The following is a 16,093-nucleotide window of genomic DNA, read 5'->3' as shown; positions in this document are numbered from 1 at the left end:
AATATTGGTGATGAACAACTGAATAAAAGCTGTATGTATTTATTCACTCATTCTACAAAAATTTACTGAGCACCCAACCTGTACCAGTTGCTCTGTGAGATGCAGAAGATAGAAAGGAGTAAGAGACAGCTGTGCTCTCAGCTGTTACACCTACTCATAATCACTAAAGCTCTGATCTCCACAGACCCATGCAGAGCAGAAACATCCTCCTCCTACGAATCAAGGGGCTAGACATATTTAGGCTAACTGGTATAGAAAGTCATCAAAATCATTAAAATAACCAAGATTGAAAATGAGCATGAAGTTCATACCTGCTGTGATTCTTGTAGCAAGAATTTGAGTTCCATCCTTACCGAGGCCAGACCACCACCCTGGGCCCCGTGAAGGCTACAGTAACTAAGAAACACTCTCAGGAGATCTTGGTTTTTCTGTAACCACAACTTTCGTCTTTCTGCATGTTCCCGTTTTGCCTGCAATCGCCGTCTTTCTATTTGGTGGCGCTCATAGGAACCTATATCTGGTTTGTCCATCATCTCTTCCTGGTCCAGAAGATCGCTCTCTACCTTGGGATGGGTTTTCCTGGCATATTCTTTAATAACTGATTCATGGTTACATATCTCATGCAAGGCAGCGATTTCCTTCTCAAGCCAGTTATAGAGCTGAAATCTGAGTTTTCCACCATCTACCTCATATCCTGTAGCCAGTGTTCTTAGCTCAGTCATAAGGATCTTTAAACAAGCTCTGAATTTTAATTGCTCAGCAATCACGTCGACTTCAGTATCACCTTCCAGAGAGTCCTCTTCCTGAGGAGTCAGTAATACATTAGGGTCTGAGGCTTTCTGATCTTGTCTGTCTGTCTCCCTGGCATCTGCACTTTTCATTATTAAACCAGCAGCATCTTCTTCCTCTTCTTCTAAGGCACTGTCATGCTCTTCACCCCAATCAAGATTAAGAGGCTCCTCATCCACTTTTACTATTGGCTGGCTCCAGTCAAACTGTGATGAAGTTACACCAGACCAGTCTATGCCAGAACGTCCACTGTCATCGCTCATAGTCTTTGATTCTGAAGGTTCACCATCTGTCTTTTTAGGAATCAAGTCAGGCTGACCTTTTTTCGAAGGTAAGGCAGACATTTTGGTAACTTTTGGAATTTTGGAAAGTACCTCCAAGGCTAGAACAGGGCATCCAACTTTAAAATGAGCATTGGCGGTGGTAAAGAATAATTTCCTTTCTATAAGGTTAATTTTATCAACGAAGTTTTTTTCAGTTTTGAGACCTAAGGTTGCCAAAGTTCCTTCAGGGGAGGCAAGGTTTCTTCGAATAAGCAAAGGATGCGTTCGAAGGTAGTTGTAGAAACTAAACACCACTGGGTTACAAGATTTGATGATAACTACAGAAGTAAAACATACAATCACAAGGTATTATGCTAATTTGTACTTAAATTATAAAAGAATAACTATGTCAGCATTTCCTCAAAGTAAAGGACAATTAAATATTATTTATATGTTTTTTAGTATTGCTTCTATTTTTTAAATGGAAAGAAAACACCCCCGAAAAATATGTTTAGTTGGTTCCCTAAAAAGGGAGGGAAGAATAGGAATGGAGAGGTCAGATTCCAATAGCAATGGGAAGAAGCTAGATCCCTCTGAAAATACCATGGTTTTATGTATTTTATTTCAAAGCCATGTCAATATTTTATATAATTTTCTTTTTAAATATTTTATTTATTTATTTGACAGGCAGAGATCACAAGTAGACAGAGAAGCAGGCAGAGAGAAAGAGGAGGAAGCAGGTTCCCTGCTGAGCAGAGAGCCGGATGCGGGGCTCGATCCCAGGACTCTGGGATCATGACCTGAGCAGAAGCAGAGGCTTTAACCCACTGAGCCTCCCAGGTGCCCCAATATTTTATATAATTTTAATAGAAAAATTAAATTTGAAAAAATCACAAAAAAGCATCAGCAAAATTAAATAAGCAATTCTGTATGTCAAGCTTGTTGTATAACCACACAAAGAGGTACTATAAAGTGACTTTAGAATAAGAAATCTGGCTGCACATCCTTACTGGGATATACCATAAAAACAAAAATCACAGCTTAACCTATCCTCAGTAATCATATTGCTACGAAAAATTTTTGCATCATTTTTCTGAACCTATCATATACATATAAAATAACAAATATGTGAGGAGAGGAGTCAAGATGTCAGAGAAGTAGCAGGCTGAGACTACATCAGGCAGCAGGAGATCAGCTAGATAGCTTATCTAAAGATTGCAAACACCTAAAATCCAATGGGAGATCGAAGAGAAGCAGAACAGCAATTCTAGAAACAGAAAATCAACCACTTCTGAAAGGTAGGACTGGTGGAGAAGTGAATCCAAAGCGACAGGAAGATAGACAGCGGGGGGAGGGGCCGGCTCCGGGCAAGCTGGCGGAACATCGGAACACAAAATCAGGGCTTTTAAAAGTCTGTTCCGCTGAGGGACATTGCTCCAGAGGCTAAACCAGGGTGAAGCCCACGCGGGGTCAGCGTGGCCTCAGGTACCGCAGGGTCACAGAAGGATGGGGGGTTCTGAGTGTCGCAGAGCTTGCAGGTATTAGAACGGGGAAGCTGGCTACAGAGACAGAACCAAGGAGTGAGCTCTCAACTCGAGGTTACCTTGAACCAGTCACAGGCTTGGTGAGCTCGGAGAGTGGCCGGAGGCCAGGGAGACAGGAGTGATTGGGCACTATTCTATGAGGGCGCACTGAGGAGTGGGGCCCCGAGCTCTCGGCTCCTCCAGGCCAGAGACCAGGAGGCCACCATTTTCATTCCCGTCCTTTGGAACTCTATGGAAAGCATTCAGGGAACAAAAGCTCCCGAAAGTGAACCCGAGCTGATTACTCAGCCCTGCTCCTAGTAAGGGCGGTACAATTCCGCCTGGGGCAAAGACACTTGAGAATCATTACAACAGGCCACTCCCCCAGAAAATCAACAAGAAATCCAGACAGGACCAAGTTCACCTACCAAGGAGTGCAGGTTCAATACCAAGGAGAGCAGCGGAATTCCAGAGGAGGAGAAAGCAAAACATGGAACTCATGGCTTTCTCCCCATGATTCTTCAGTCTTGCAGTTAATTTTTTTTCAATTTTTTTTCCCTCTTCTGCTAAATTTTTTTAACTTTTACCCTTTTCTTTTTTAATATTTTTAAACTAGTTTATCTAATATCTAATATATATATTTTTTTCTTTTTTATATTTTTTCTTTATTTGTTTTCTTTTTTTTTTCTTAACCTCTTTTTATCCCCTTTCTCCCCTCCATGATTTGGGATCTCTTCTGATTTGGTTAAAGCGTATTTTCCTGGGGTCTTTGCCACCCTTTTAGTATCTTACTTGCTCCTTCATATACTCTTATCTGGACAAAATGACAAGGCGGAAAAATTCACCACAAAAAAAAAATAACAAGAGGCAGTACCGAAGGCTAGGGACATAATCAATACAGACATTGGTAATATGTCAGATATTGAATTCAGAACGACGATTCTCAGTTCTAGCTGGGCTCGAAAAAGGCATGGAAGATATTAGAGAAACCCTCTCAGGAGATATAAAAGCCCTTTCTGGAGAAATAAAAGAACTAAAATCTAACCAAGTTGAAATTTAAAAAGCTATTAATGAGGTGCAATAAAAAATGGAGGCTCTCACTGCTAGGATAAATGAGGCAGAAGAAAGAATTAGCAATACAGAAGACCAAATGACAGAGAATAAAGAAGCTGAGACAGAGAATAAAGAATAAAGTAGGTCCCCTACTGGACCACGAGGGGAGAATTCGAGAGATAAGTGACACCATAAGAAGAAGAGCAGCCAACTATATAAACCAATTAATAACATAATCAACATTAGAATAATTGGGATTCCAGAAGAAGAAGAAAGAGAGAAGGGAGCAGAAGGTATATTGGAGAGAATTATTGGAGAGAATTTTCCTAATATGGCAAAGGGAACAAGCATCAAAATCCAGGAGGTGCAAAGAACCCCCCTCAAAATCAACAAGAATAGGTCCACACCCCGTTACATAATAATAAAATTTACAAGTCTCAGTGACAAAGAGAAAATCCTGAAAGCAGCCTGGGAAAAGAAGTCTGTAACATACAATGGTAAAAATATTAGATTGGCAGCAGACTTATCCACAGGGACCTGGCAGGCCAGAAAGAGCTGGCATGATATATTCAGAGCACTAAACGAGAAAAACATGCAGCCAAGAATACTATATCCAGCTAGGCTATCACTGAAAATAGAAGGAGAGATAAAAAGCTCCAGGACAAACAAAAACTGAAAGAATTTGCAAACACCAAACCAGCTCTACAGGAAATACTGAAAGGGGTCCTCTAAGCAAAGAGAGAGCCTAAAAGTACTAGATCAGAAAGGAACAGAGACAATATACAGTAACAGTCACCTTACAGGCAATACAATGGCACTAAATTCATATCTCTCAATAGTTACTCTGAGTGTTAATGGGCTAAATGCCCCAATCAAAAGACACAGGGTATCAGAATGGATTAAAAAAAACAAAACCCATCTATATGTTGCCTACAAGAAACTCATTTTAGACCCGAAGACACCTTCAGATTTAAAGTCCATGCTAATGGACATCAGAAGAAAGCAGGGGTGGCAATCCTTATATCAGATCAATTAGATTTTAAGCCAAAGACTATAATAATTATAAAGATGAGGAAGGACACTATATCATACTCAAATGATCTGTCCAACAAGAAGATCTAACAATTTTAAGTATCTATGCCCCTAACGTGGGAGCAGCCAACTATAGAAACCAATTAATAACATAATCAAAGAAACACATCTACAATAATAGTAGGGGACTTTAACACTCCCCTCACTGAAATGGACAGATCATCCAAGCAAAGGATCAAATCCTTAAATGACACACTGGACCAGATGGAAATCACAGATATATTCAGAACATTTAATCCCAAAGCAACAGAATACACATTCTTCTCCAGTGCACATGGATCTATTCCAGAATAGATCATATCCTGGGTCCTAAATCAGGTCTCAACCAGTATCAAAAGAGCGAGATCATTCCCTGCGTATTTTCAGACCACAATGCTCTGAACCAGAACTCAATCACAAGAGGAAATTTGCAAAGAACCCAAATACATGGAGACTAAACAGCATCCTTTTAAAGAATGAATGGGTCAACCAGGAAATTAAAGAAGAATTGAAAAAATTCATGGAAACAAATGATAATGAAAACACATCGGTTCAAAATCTGTGGGACACAGCAAAGACAGTCCTGAGAGGAAAATATATAGCGGTACAAGCCTTTCTCAAGAAACAAGAAAGGTCTCAAGTACACAACCTAACCCTACAACTAAAGGAGCTGGAAAAAGAACAAGAAAGAAAGCCTAAACCCAGCAGAAGAGAAATCATAAAGATCGGAGCAGAAATCAATGAAATAGAAACCAAAAAGACAACAGAGAAAATCGATGAAACTAAGCTGGTTCTTTGAAATAATTAATAAGATTGATAAACCCTTGGCCAGACTTATCAAAAAGAAAAGAGAAAGGACCCAAATAAATAAAATCATGAGTGAAAGAGGAGAGATCACAACTAAAACCAAAAAAATACAAACAATTATAAGATCATACTACGCCAACAAATTTGACAATCTGGAAGAAATGGATGCATTCCTAGAGACATATAAACTACCACAACTGAAGCAGGAAGAAATAGAAAACCTGAACAGACCAATAGCCAGTAAGGAGATTGAAACAGTCATCAAAAATCTCCAAACAAAAGCCCAGGGCCAGGCGGTTTCCCAGAGGAATTCTACCAAACATTTAAAGAAGAACTAATTCCTATTCTCCTGAAACTGTTCCAAAAACTAGAACTGGAAGGAAAGCTTCCAAACTCATTTTATGAGGCCAGCATCACCTTGATCCCAAAACCAGACAAGGATCCCATCAAAAAAGAGAACTAAAGACCAATATCCTTGATGAACACAGATGTGAAAATTCTCACCAAAATACTAGCCAATAGGATTCAACAGTACATTAAAATTTACCACGACCAAGTGGGATTTATTCCAGGGCTACAAAGTTGGTTCAACATCCACAAATCAATGAATGTGATACAACACATCAATAAAAGAAAGAAAAGAACCATATGATACTCTCAATAGATGCTGAAAAAGCATTTGACAAAGTACAGCATCCCTTCCTGATCAAAACTCTTCAAAGTGTAGGGATAGAGGGCACATACCTCAGTATTATCAAAGCCATCTATGAAAAACCCACCACAACTATCATTCTCAATGGAGAAAAACTGAAAGCGTTTCTGCTAAGGTCAGGAACACAGCAGGGATGTCCCTTATCACCACTGCTATTCAACATAGTACTAGAAGTCCTAGCCTCAGCAATCAGACAACAAAAGGAAATTAAAGGCATCCAAATCGGCAAAGAAGAAATCAAACTATCACTCTTCGCAGATGATATGATACTATATGTGGAAAACCCAAAAGACTCCACTCTAAAACTGCTAGAACTTATACAGGAATTCAGTAAAGTGTCGGGATATAAAATCAATGCACAGAAATCAGTTGCATTTCTCTACACCAACAAGACAGAAGAAAGAGAAATTAAGGAGTCAATCCCATTTACAATTGCACCCAAAACCATAAGATACCTAGGAATAAACCTAACCAAGAGGCACAGAATCTATACTCAGAAAACTATAAAGTACTCATGAAAGAAATTGAGGAAGACACAAAGAAATGGAAAAATGTTCCATGCTCCTGGATTGGAAGAACAAATATTATGAAAATGTCTATGCTACCTAAAGCAATCTACATATTTAATGCAATTCCTATCAAAATACCATCCATTTTTTTCAAAGAAATGGAACAAATAATCCTAAAATTTATATGGAACTAGGAAAGACCTCGAATAACCAAAGAAATATTGAAAAAGAAAGCCAAAGTTGGTGGCATCACACTTCTGGACTTCAAGTTCTATTACAAAGCTGTCATCATCAAGACAGCATGGTACTGGCACAAAAACAGACACACAGATCAATGTAACAGAATAGAGAGCCCAGAAATAGACCCTCAACTCTATGGTCAACGAATCTTTGACAAAGCAGGAAAGAATGTCCAATGAAAAAAAGACAGCCTCTTCAATAAATGGTGCTGGGAAAATTGGTCAGCCACATGCAGAAAAATGAAACTGGACCATTTCCTTATACCACACACGAAAATGGACTCAAAATGGATGAAGGACCTTAATGTGAGAAAGGAATCCATCAAAATCCTTGAGGAGAACACAGGCAGCAACCTCTTCGACCTCAGCCCGCAGCAACATCTTCCTAGGAACATCACCAAAGGCAAGGGAAGCAAGGACAAAAATGAACTATTGGGATTTCATCAAGATCAAAAGCTTTTGCACAGCAAAGGAAACAGTTAACAAAACCAAAAGACAAGTGACAGAATGGGAGAAGATATTTGCAAACGACATATCAGATAAAGGGCTAGTGTCCAAAATCTATAAAGAACTTAGCCAACTCAACACCTAAAAACAAATAATCCAATCAAGAAATGGGCAGAAGACATGAACAGACATTTCTGCAAAGAAGACATCCAGATGGCCAACAGACACATGAAAAAGTGCTCCACATCACTCGGCATCAGGGAAATACAAATCAAAACCACAATGAGATATCACCTCACACCATTCAGAATGGCTAAAATTAACAAGTCAGGAAATGACAGATGCTGGCGAAGATACGGGGAAAGGGGAACCCTCCTACACTGTTGGTGGGAATGCAAGCTGGTGCAACCACTCTGGAAAACAGCATGGAGGTTCCTCAAAATGTTGAAAATAGAAGTACCCTATGACCCAGCAATTGCACTACTGGGTATTTACCCTAAAGATATGAACGTAGTGATCCAAAGGGGCACATGTACCTGAATGTTTATAGCAGCAATGTCTACAATAGCCAAACTATGGAAAGAACCTAAATGTCCATCAACAGATGAATAGATCAAGAAGATGTGGTATATATACACAATGGAATACTATGCAGCCATCAAAAGAAATGAAATCTTGCCATTTGCAACAATGTGGATGGAACTAGAGGGTATCATGCTTAGCGAAAATAAGTCAGTCGGAGAAAGACAACTATCATATGATCTCCCTGATATGAAGAAGTGGAGATGCAACATGGGGGGTTAAGGGGGTAGAAGAATATGAAACAAGATGGGATTGGGAGGGAGACAAACCATAAGTGACTCTTAATCTCACAAAACAAACTGAGGGTTGCTGGGGGAGGGGGGTCGGGAGAGGAGGGTGGGGTTATGGACATTAAGGAGGGTATGTGCTATGGTGAGTACTGTGAAGTGTGTAAACTTGGCGATTCACTGACCTTACCCCTGGGGATAAAAATATATGTTTATAAAAAATAAAAAATTTTTAAAAATAACAAATATGTTAAGGCTATGAGAATTTGAGCTTTTCATTTTAAGACACAAATATGAAATTCAAAAAGAAATCTATAATCTGTACTGAAATAAAAATTTCAATGTGAACTCACGAATTCTCAGGTTAAAAAAAAATCCTGCCTCCATTCATAAAAACAGCCTAGACACAATGACCAAACCGACAGCAAATGAGGATCTGTATGCCCAGGATGTAGTCTCTATTATTCCCCATTCAAAGGAACAAGGATTCTTAGAGAGAATGGCCATTTCCAGACCTGGGGCATGAGTTGTAAAAGAGGAGCCTAAAATAGCATGCCCTAACAGAAAGCAAAGAAACTGTCAAAGAATAAGATCAAAAGGATTCAAGAACTTGTAGAGGCTCCCACTGGTTAAAAGTGAGATAATCTGAGCATATACAATAATAAACCAGAATGGAGTCAAACACAAATCTATCTAAATCTGTGAGTTCAAATAACTCAAATAAATATAAAAGCTAATTAGTTGCCTTTGTAGTATGTTAGTGAACCAAATTATTATTTTGAAAACTGATAAAGTGAAAGAATCAAACACTGATGTTTCCTTCACTACGTATACTACTGGATTTTAGAGTAATCAAAGAGCTAAGGGAGACTGTACTTCTAGAGAAGTATTCCAACTCATAAAGGAAGAGTATGATCATTTTATAAACATTAATGAAATAAAGGATCTATGCAGTGATAACTGATGGCTGTTAATGCAACAAAAAGCAAAACAAGCAAATGATATGTGTTCCCTGACAGAAGTATTCCACACCACCATAAAATATTTCTGCCAAAAATCTAATAAAACCATCTAGAATTAATTACCAATTTATAAGACATATAGAAAACATGGGGGGGAACACATGAAGTGACACAAAAGGGACAAAACCAACAAATTCTAAAAAGTGAGAAACCGTAAAGTGAACATTCTTTAACAAATGTATTACAAGGAACAAGAAAAAGGAAGAAGGAAAAACTGTAGATTAAAGTAGACAAAAGAGGGCACCGGAGTGGCTCCATTGGTTAAGCATCTACTTTCAGCTCTGGTCATGATCCTGGGATTGAGTCCCGTGCGGGGCTCCCTGTTCAGCAGGGAGTCTGTTTCTCCCTCTAACACACCCCCTCCCACTTGTAATAATCAATACAATTTTAAAAGAAAATAAAACAAAATAGATCAAAGAAACACCTCAACCCATTGTAACATATATGCCTCATCTGAATCTTTTTTTTTTTTTTTAAGATTATTTATTTATTTGACAGACAGAGATCACAAGTAGGCAGAGAGGCAGGCAGAGCAGGCTCCCTGCTGAGCAGAGAGCCCAATGTGGGGCTCGATCCCAGGACCCTGGGATCATGACCTGAGCCGAAGACAGAGGCTTTAACCTACTGAGCCACCCAGGCGCCCCTCTTCTGAATCTTAATTCAAACAAATTAATTGTATAAGATTTTATGAGACAACCAGGAAAATCTGAACACTGCCCATTTCATGATTACTAATCAAATTTTGTTACAGTGATACGTGTTGTTTTAAGAGTCGTTACTTTTTAGAGATTCATTTTGAAATATTTATAAAAGAAATGATATGCTGAAATTTGTTTCAAAATAAATCTATGTTGAGAATGGGAGGAGGTAAAAAGGATGGTGTATATATGATGCAAAGTCGGTCTAAGTCGATAGCTACTGAAGTTGGGTGATGGATTCACAGACTTTCAGTATCTGTTATTCACTCTTTTACATATATTTGCAGTTTTCACAATAACAAGTTTTAAAAAATTAACCTAGAAAACAGAAATAAAAAGAACCTTCTTTCTATAAAAATGTGCACATTTTATTAAAATTACCTGGGAAACTCAGATACTTATTTTTCTTCTAAAGGTTTAATATCCTTTCCTCTAAAATTTTTAATACTATATATTAAAATATTTCTTCTTTATAAAAAAGAAAGTAAAAATGGGTCCCTAATCCCCTTATCCATGTAGGGTTTTTTTGCATTTAAAAATAATACATAACAAAAAAAATTTTTTTAAGTTTTTATTTAAATTCTAGTTAACATATAGGGTAATACTGGTTTCAGAGTAGAATTCAGTGATTTCATCACTTATATGTAACACCCAGTGCTTATCACAAGTGCCCTCTAAGTACTAATACTCATCATCCAGTTATAACTCAGCAAGGAAAATGCTTGTATGCATTTTGCTTGTATTTTTGCTTGCATTTTGCAAGGAAAATGCAAAATGAAAGCTTTGTGATCTCCCCACACTATTCTCCAAAGGTAACCAGTAACTAGTATTCAGTTTCTTTTTTATTTTATTTTATTTTTTTTTTTTTAAGAGGGAGCAAGAATGAGCATGAGTCAGGAGGGGTGCGGGGGAGAGACAGAGAGTCTTAAGCAGGTTCTTAAGCAGCACTGAGCCCAGCACGAGGTTGGATCCCACAACCCCGAGGTCACGATCTGAGCACTTAACTGACTGAGCAACCCAGGCACCCCTGTATTCAGTTTCTTTTGATTTATTCCAGAAAACAACAAAGGGAGAGGAAGAAGGAGACTAGACCCAGTAGGTAAACACACACACATTATTGCGACATGCATATGTAAATAAAATGCAACAAGAATTACGCCACTCTGCATCTCACTTGTTTCACTAACTACTACAGCACATATTAACACATCAATCAGCCTCATTTCTAATGGCACATTATTTCTGTAGTATGGATATACCATAATTCATTTAACTATTCTATTGACAAACACTTAGAATGTTCCATTTTTTAAAAAAATTATTGCAAAGAGTGCTAATAAATGCCCTCCAGATGCTTCAAAAAAATCCAAATTATTTGGGATAACTAGAAGTAAAGAAAGCTTATCATACAAGAATAAAGGTCCAGGCACTTAAACCAGTGCGTGCAACAGCCAATATTTCTACTTAAGAAACAAAACAAAACAAAAAAACACCAGCTATATGATTATATGGAAAGAGCGATACAATATGTAAACATCATGTATGCTTCAGTTCAATATAATTGGGTTTTGTTTTTTATTTTTTTTCCTAAGTAAACATTAAAGTTCAGAAACAGCCTTCTTTTAAAAAAGAAAAAGAGGGGCACTTGGCTGGCTCAGTTGGTTGCATATGACTCTTTTCATATGTGTGAACCCCACCCTGGGTGTAGAAATTACTTAAAAATAATATCCTAAAAAAAAAAAAAAAAAAAAAAAGAGAAACCCAGAAATGTCCTACCTTGATGTTCATCATCCTCCTTTGGGGTCTGCTCCAATAATGTGTCCAAAGCTCGGGTATAATCTTTCATTACCCAATAGGCAAGACTACGCAGGAAAGGATCAGGATGTAATCTTTTGCAATCAAATCCTGAGCCATCCTTTTGGCAACCCAGAATCTTCTGATTTAGGATTGATATATAAGTGGATGAGGTCTCAAATTCAGATTCATACAAACGGGCAATAACCATGGCTAACTGAATATCTTCCATTTTTTCAAGACATACCTGTAAATTCAAGTATTGAGAAATACTTATTTAATGACAATTACTTAGCAATATGGAACACTCCACTGATACCCTGAAATCTACCATTTATATTCTTATAGTGGTGGGAGGGGTACAGAGGTTGAGACAGTAATTCAAGCAAATGACTACCTGATAGGTGATTAAAGAATAGCTATAAAAAAGAGTAAGAAACTAGAACTTAGCAGTTTCTGGCCTAGAAAGATCATTTATAAAATAAGCATAAGACAAATATCAAAATTACCTCAGACTTAGATCAATTTAAATTAATACTAATTTAAAATTAAATATACTTATGACATTTGAATTTATATATGTCAGCTCCTCTTAATTCCAAAATACATGTCCATATAAACATAACTATTACTATTTTAAAATAACCTTCTAATTAAGTAACAAATAACATATGAAATAAAGCCATAATTCTATTTTTACTCTAATTTATATTCTAATGTAATTACGCATATAGAGAATTTGAGGTCATTCAGGCAATAAAAGTGTCTCTCAATCAACATTTCTCTTCTTCTCCTGATTACCTGAAACTTCCTATTTCAAAATCATAAATATTTGTTATTTTAAAAAATCATACACCAGAGATCATTTTTGAAAATGTGACTAATTCTAAATGTAGAGAATTTCTTTTTGTTGGGTATTTCCTTTTTCTTCTATCATGTATTACTTCCAATTATTTCTACTTTTCCCTCACTGGTATGGATTGTTCATAATGACAGTAAGTATCTTAGCGGGAAGATCTCATAAACAAACAGTAACCTTCATAATTTCTCTCTCTTTTTTTTAAAGATTTATTTATTTATGAGTGAGAATAAGTGAGTAGGGAGAGGGGGGGGAGAACAATCTCAAGCTGACTGTCCACTGATCATGGAGCCTGATGTAGGGCTCGATCTCAGGACCCTGAGATCATGACCTGAACCTAAATCAAGAGCCAGATGCTCAACCAGCTGGGCCACCCAGATGCCCCTATAACTTCTCTCATAATCAACTGCCAGGTATATGTATCAAAAAATACAGTTTTATCTCCTCATTCATTTTTCAATACCTAAGACAACTACATTACAAAACAATACAAATAGCAATTTCAGTTCCTTATCTATGAATTTCATTTAGAAAAAAAAGAACTTAAAGTAGCTGCCTATCTACCCCAGAGAAGGAGGTTGTGACCTACACATACTTCAAATAGTTCGGAATCGTAAGATAGCTAGGAAGAAAATATTCATTAGTCATTCTTTTATATATATATACTTGAAATGCAATATTCTCTATATAAAAATTTTTGGTTTATGTTTCACATCTGAATTGATTTATAATTTCGTTTATCACTACACCACTATTTCAGTTCTCTGTATTCTCTGTCTTTACAAATATAAAACAGAAAATTACAAGCCAAGTGAACATAATTTTTTTTCTTTTTAAAAGGCAATTCAGGGCGCCTGGGTGACTCAGTCAGGTAAGCGACTTGTCTTTGGCTCAGGTCATGATCCTGGAGTCCCGGGATGGGAGTCCCGGAGTCCCACATTGGGCTCCCAGCTCCACAGGGAGTCTACTTCTTCCTCTGACCTTCTACCCTTTCATGTTCTCTCTTCCTCGCTCTCCCTCTCAAAATAAATAAATAAAATCTTTTAGAAACAAAAAGGCAATTCAGTATGTAGAATTACATTATAATGAGCTTTACAAATCTGTAACCTAATTTATTACACACAAGTTTTCTGATTTAAAAAAATTTAATTTAGGGGTGCTTGGGTAGCTCAGTGTGTTTAGCCTCTGACTTCGGCTCTGGTCATGATCCCAGGGTCCTGGGATCTCTGCTCAGTGGGGAGCCTGCTTCTTCTTCTCTCTCTGCTTGCTTGTCTACTTGTGATCTGTCAAGTAAACAAATAAAATATTTTTTTTTAAAGATTTTATTTATTTATCAGAGAGAGAGGGAGAGAGAGCAAGCACAGGCAGACAGAATGGCAGGCAGAGGCAGAAGCAGGCTCCCTGCTGAGCAAGGAGCCTGATGTGGGACTCGATCCCAGGACACTGGGATCATGACCTGAGCCAAAGGAGCTGCTTAACCAACTGAGCCACCCAGGGGTCCCAAACAAATAAAATCTTTAAAAAAATTTTAATTTATAATCCAAGTAGTAAAATAAATTTCAGTATTACAAACTAAAAAAAGAAAGAAAGAAAGAAAGAAAATCAGTCTACTCTATAACGTCTTCAGATTTTCAATCTCCTACAAGTATCTCACAGCATGTTTTCTTATTTGTACCTCTATGGCATCTTTCAATGAACCAGCTAACAAGAAAAAAGCAGCAGATTGTTCAAAGCGTTGCTTTCCAAGTAAAGAGAAAGCATTTTTCAAAGCAGCTTTACGCCACCTATCTTCATTAAAGTTGTGGCTAAAAAATGTTGTCATCTTCTCATCATGCTGTGATCTGGAAACAAGAACACAAGTATCAGTGGCTAAGGGAAATCTAAAATATTTTGAATCCTTTTCAGAACATGTGAAAATAATCTCAAACACCCATCTAAAATAATTTCAGTAATAGGTATCTCTTACCAAGATTCTCTTCACTTGTGGTAAGGAAAGCTCAAATTCCTTGTATATACATAAACAGGACACAGTGCTTACTTTTCAAAGTGCTTTTATCAACTTTTTTTTTTTTAAACAACATCCCACCCTTTAGGTTATGCTGAACTGATATTATACCCATTTCTTGCTAATAAAGAAACCAGGATACAGAAAAGTAAGCTGATCTGATCAGACTTATGTATCTAAGTACTTTGAAAAGCACCAGCATCAGAATATCTGCAGCACAATCTTCACCCCAGTCAATCATGTTCACTGTTGAGGGAACTTACCTAAACAGACCCCACACTACTGCTTTCTTCTTCATGGAAAGGTAGAACAGTGCAGCGTCCAAGGCATCATTGTTCCTTTGGAAAGAAGCTTTGGCAACCTAAATGGTAAATAAAACAAATCTATTAAATTAACTATTTGATAAAAGAATTACAACCAATTAACCAACAATTAATGCTTCCCTGCTCTTACATCGCTGATAGTAACCATGGAGATGAGAAAAGTTGGCTCTATTCCACAGTTTCCAGTAGCTCTGAGAGACAACTACTGGTATGCCAGTAATTATAATAAAAATAATAATAGCAACTAGCAATTTACTAATTACTTCCATGTACCAGGCACCAGTGTAAGTGCCTTTTATTTATCTTATTAAATTACCACAATCCATGAGGATTATCCCCATTTTACAAAGGCAGCAACGGAGACACAGAGAGGTTAAGTGAACTGCCTAAGGTCACACATTAAGGGGTGGAAAAGGTATTAGAACCCAGGTAGTAATAAAAGTGTCTACCACATGAAACAAAAAAGAAGGCAGAATATTCAACAGATGTGATCTTTTTCTTGAAAATTAAATGTTACATTTCTTAATGTTTTGTAAAAGCTAAAATGCTAACTTCCATAGTCAATGTGATTTCACAATTTAAAGCTTTCTCAACTCATACTGATACAGACATCTGTGAATAAATATCAATTATATACACACACGTAAACAACTATAGACAAAAATAAGTGAGTGTTCCAGTGTTTTTTTTAAACATACTTTTTAAAGAAACATTGTTTCTGGTATTTTCCAATCAAATTTTGACTATTCTAAAGACTGACACCTTCTTTCTGGCATGTAATTAACACAGAAGGTTGAAGCTCCGTTATTTTCAAGAGCTTACAAATTTCAATTCTTAGAAATTCCATGACAAAGAGTCTTAATGAACACATGATTCATTAATCTCCTCAGAGCTTATATCCAAAGTTGCTGAATTCATACAGAACCAATCAACTCAGTGTTAAGTTTAAAAATTAAGCCAATAACATTATTATACATAATTATACTGTTTTGAACACAATTATCATACAGACAGTATCTTAATTTTTCAAGGACACTTAGATAACTTCTGCAAATCACTACGCGGAGAGGTATGACAATAAAAAACAACACGTGTTTTTGTTTTATTAGTTCACAGTGACTAATGGTGAAGCAGAAAACTACCAAGAAATGGGAGACGGGGAAACTGCAT

The 16,093-nt window shown here is 37.1% G+C and overlaps 1 protein-coding gene across 4 annotated transcripts in view; it reads right to left on the bottom strand.

The window, feature by feature from the left end:
* DMXL2 (Dmx like 2) overlaps nucleotides 1-16,093 on the bottom strand; it is a 159,561-nt gene that overhangs the window by 26,723 nt on the left and 116,745 nt on the right. For all 4 annotated transcript variants that reach the window (XM_082734764.1, XM_082734761.1, XM_082734763.1 and 1 more), the window contains exons 21-24: nucleotides 14,864-14,961; nucleotides 14,271-14,436; nucleotides 11,719-11,983; nucleotides 312-1,390 (exon numbers count right to left, since the gene is read on the bottom strand). In XM_082734764.1, the coding sequence (XP_082590890.1) occupies nucleotides 312-1,390; nucleotides 11,719-11,983; nucleotides 14,271-14,436; nucleotides 14,864-14,961 (1,608 nt within the window). The remainder of the gene's footprint in view (nucleotides 1-311; nucleotides 1,391-11,718; nucleotides 11,984-14,270; nucleotides 14,437-14,863; nucleotides 14,962-16,093) is intronic.

The sequence above is a fragment of the Mustela nivalis genome (genome assembly GCF_964662115.1).
Source record: "Mustela nivalis genome assembly, chromosome: 6".
Lineage (NCBI taxonomy): Eukaryota > Metazoa > Chordata > Mammalia > Carnivora > Mustelidae > Mustela > Mustela nivalis.
Note: the sequence above shows the minus strand (reverse complement) of the source record. Positions and strands in the feature narration are given on the sequence as shown.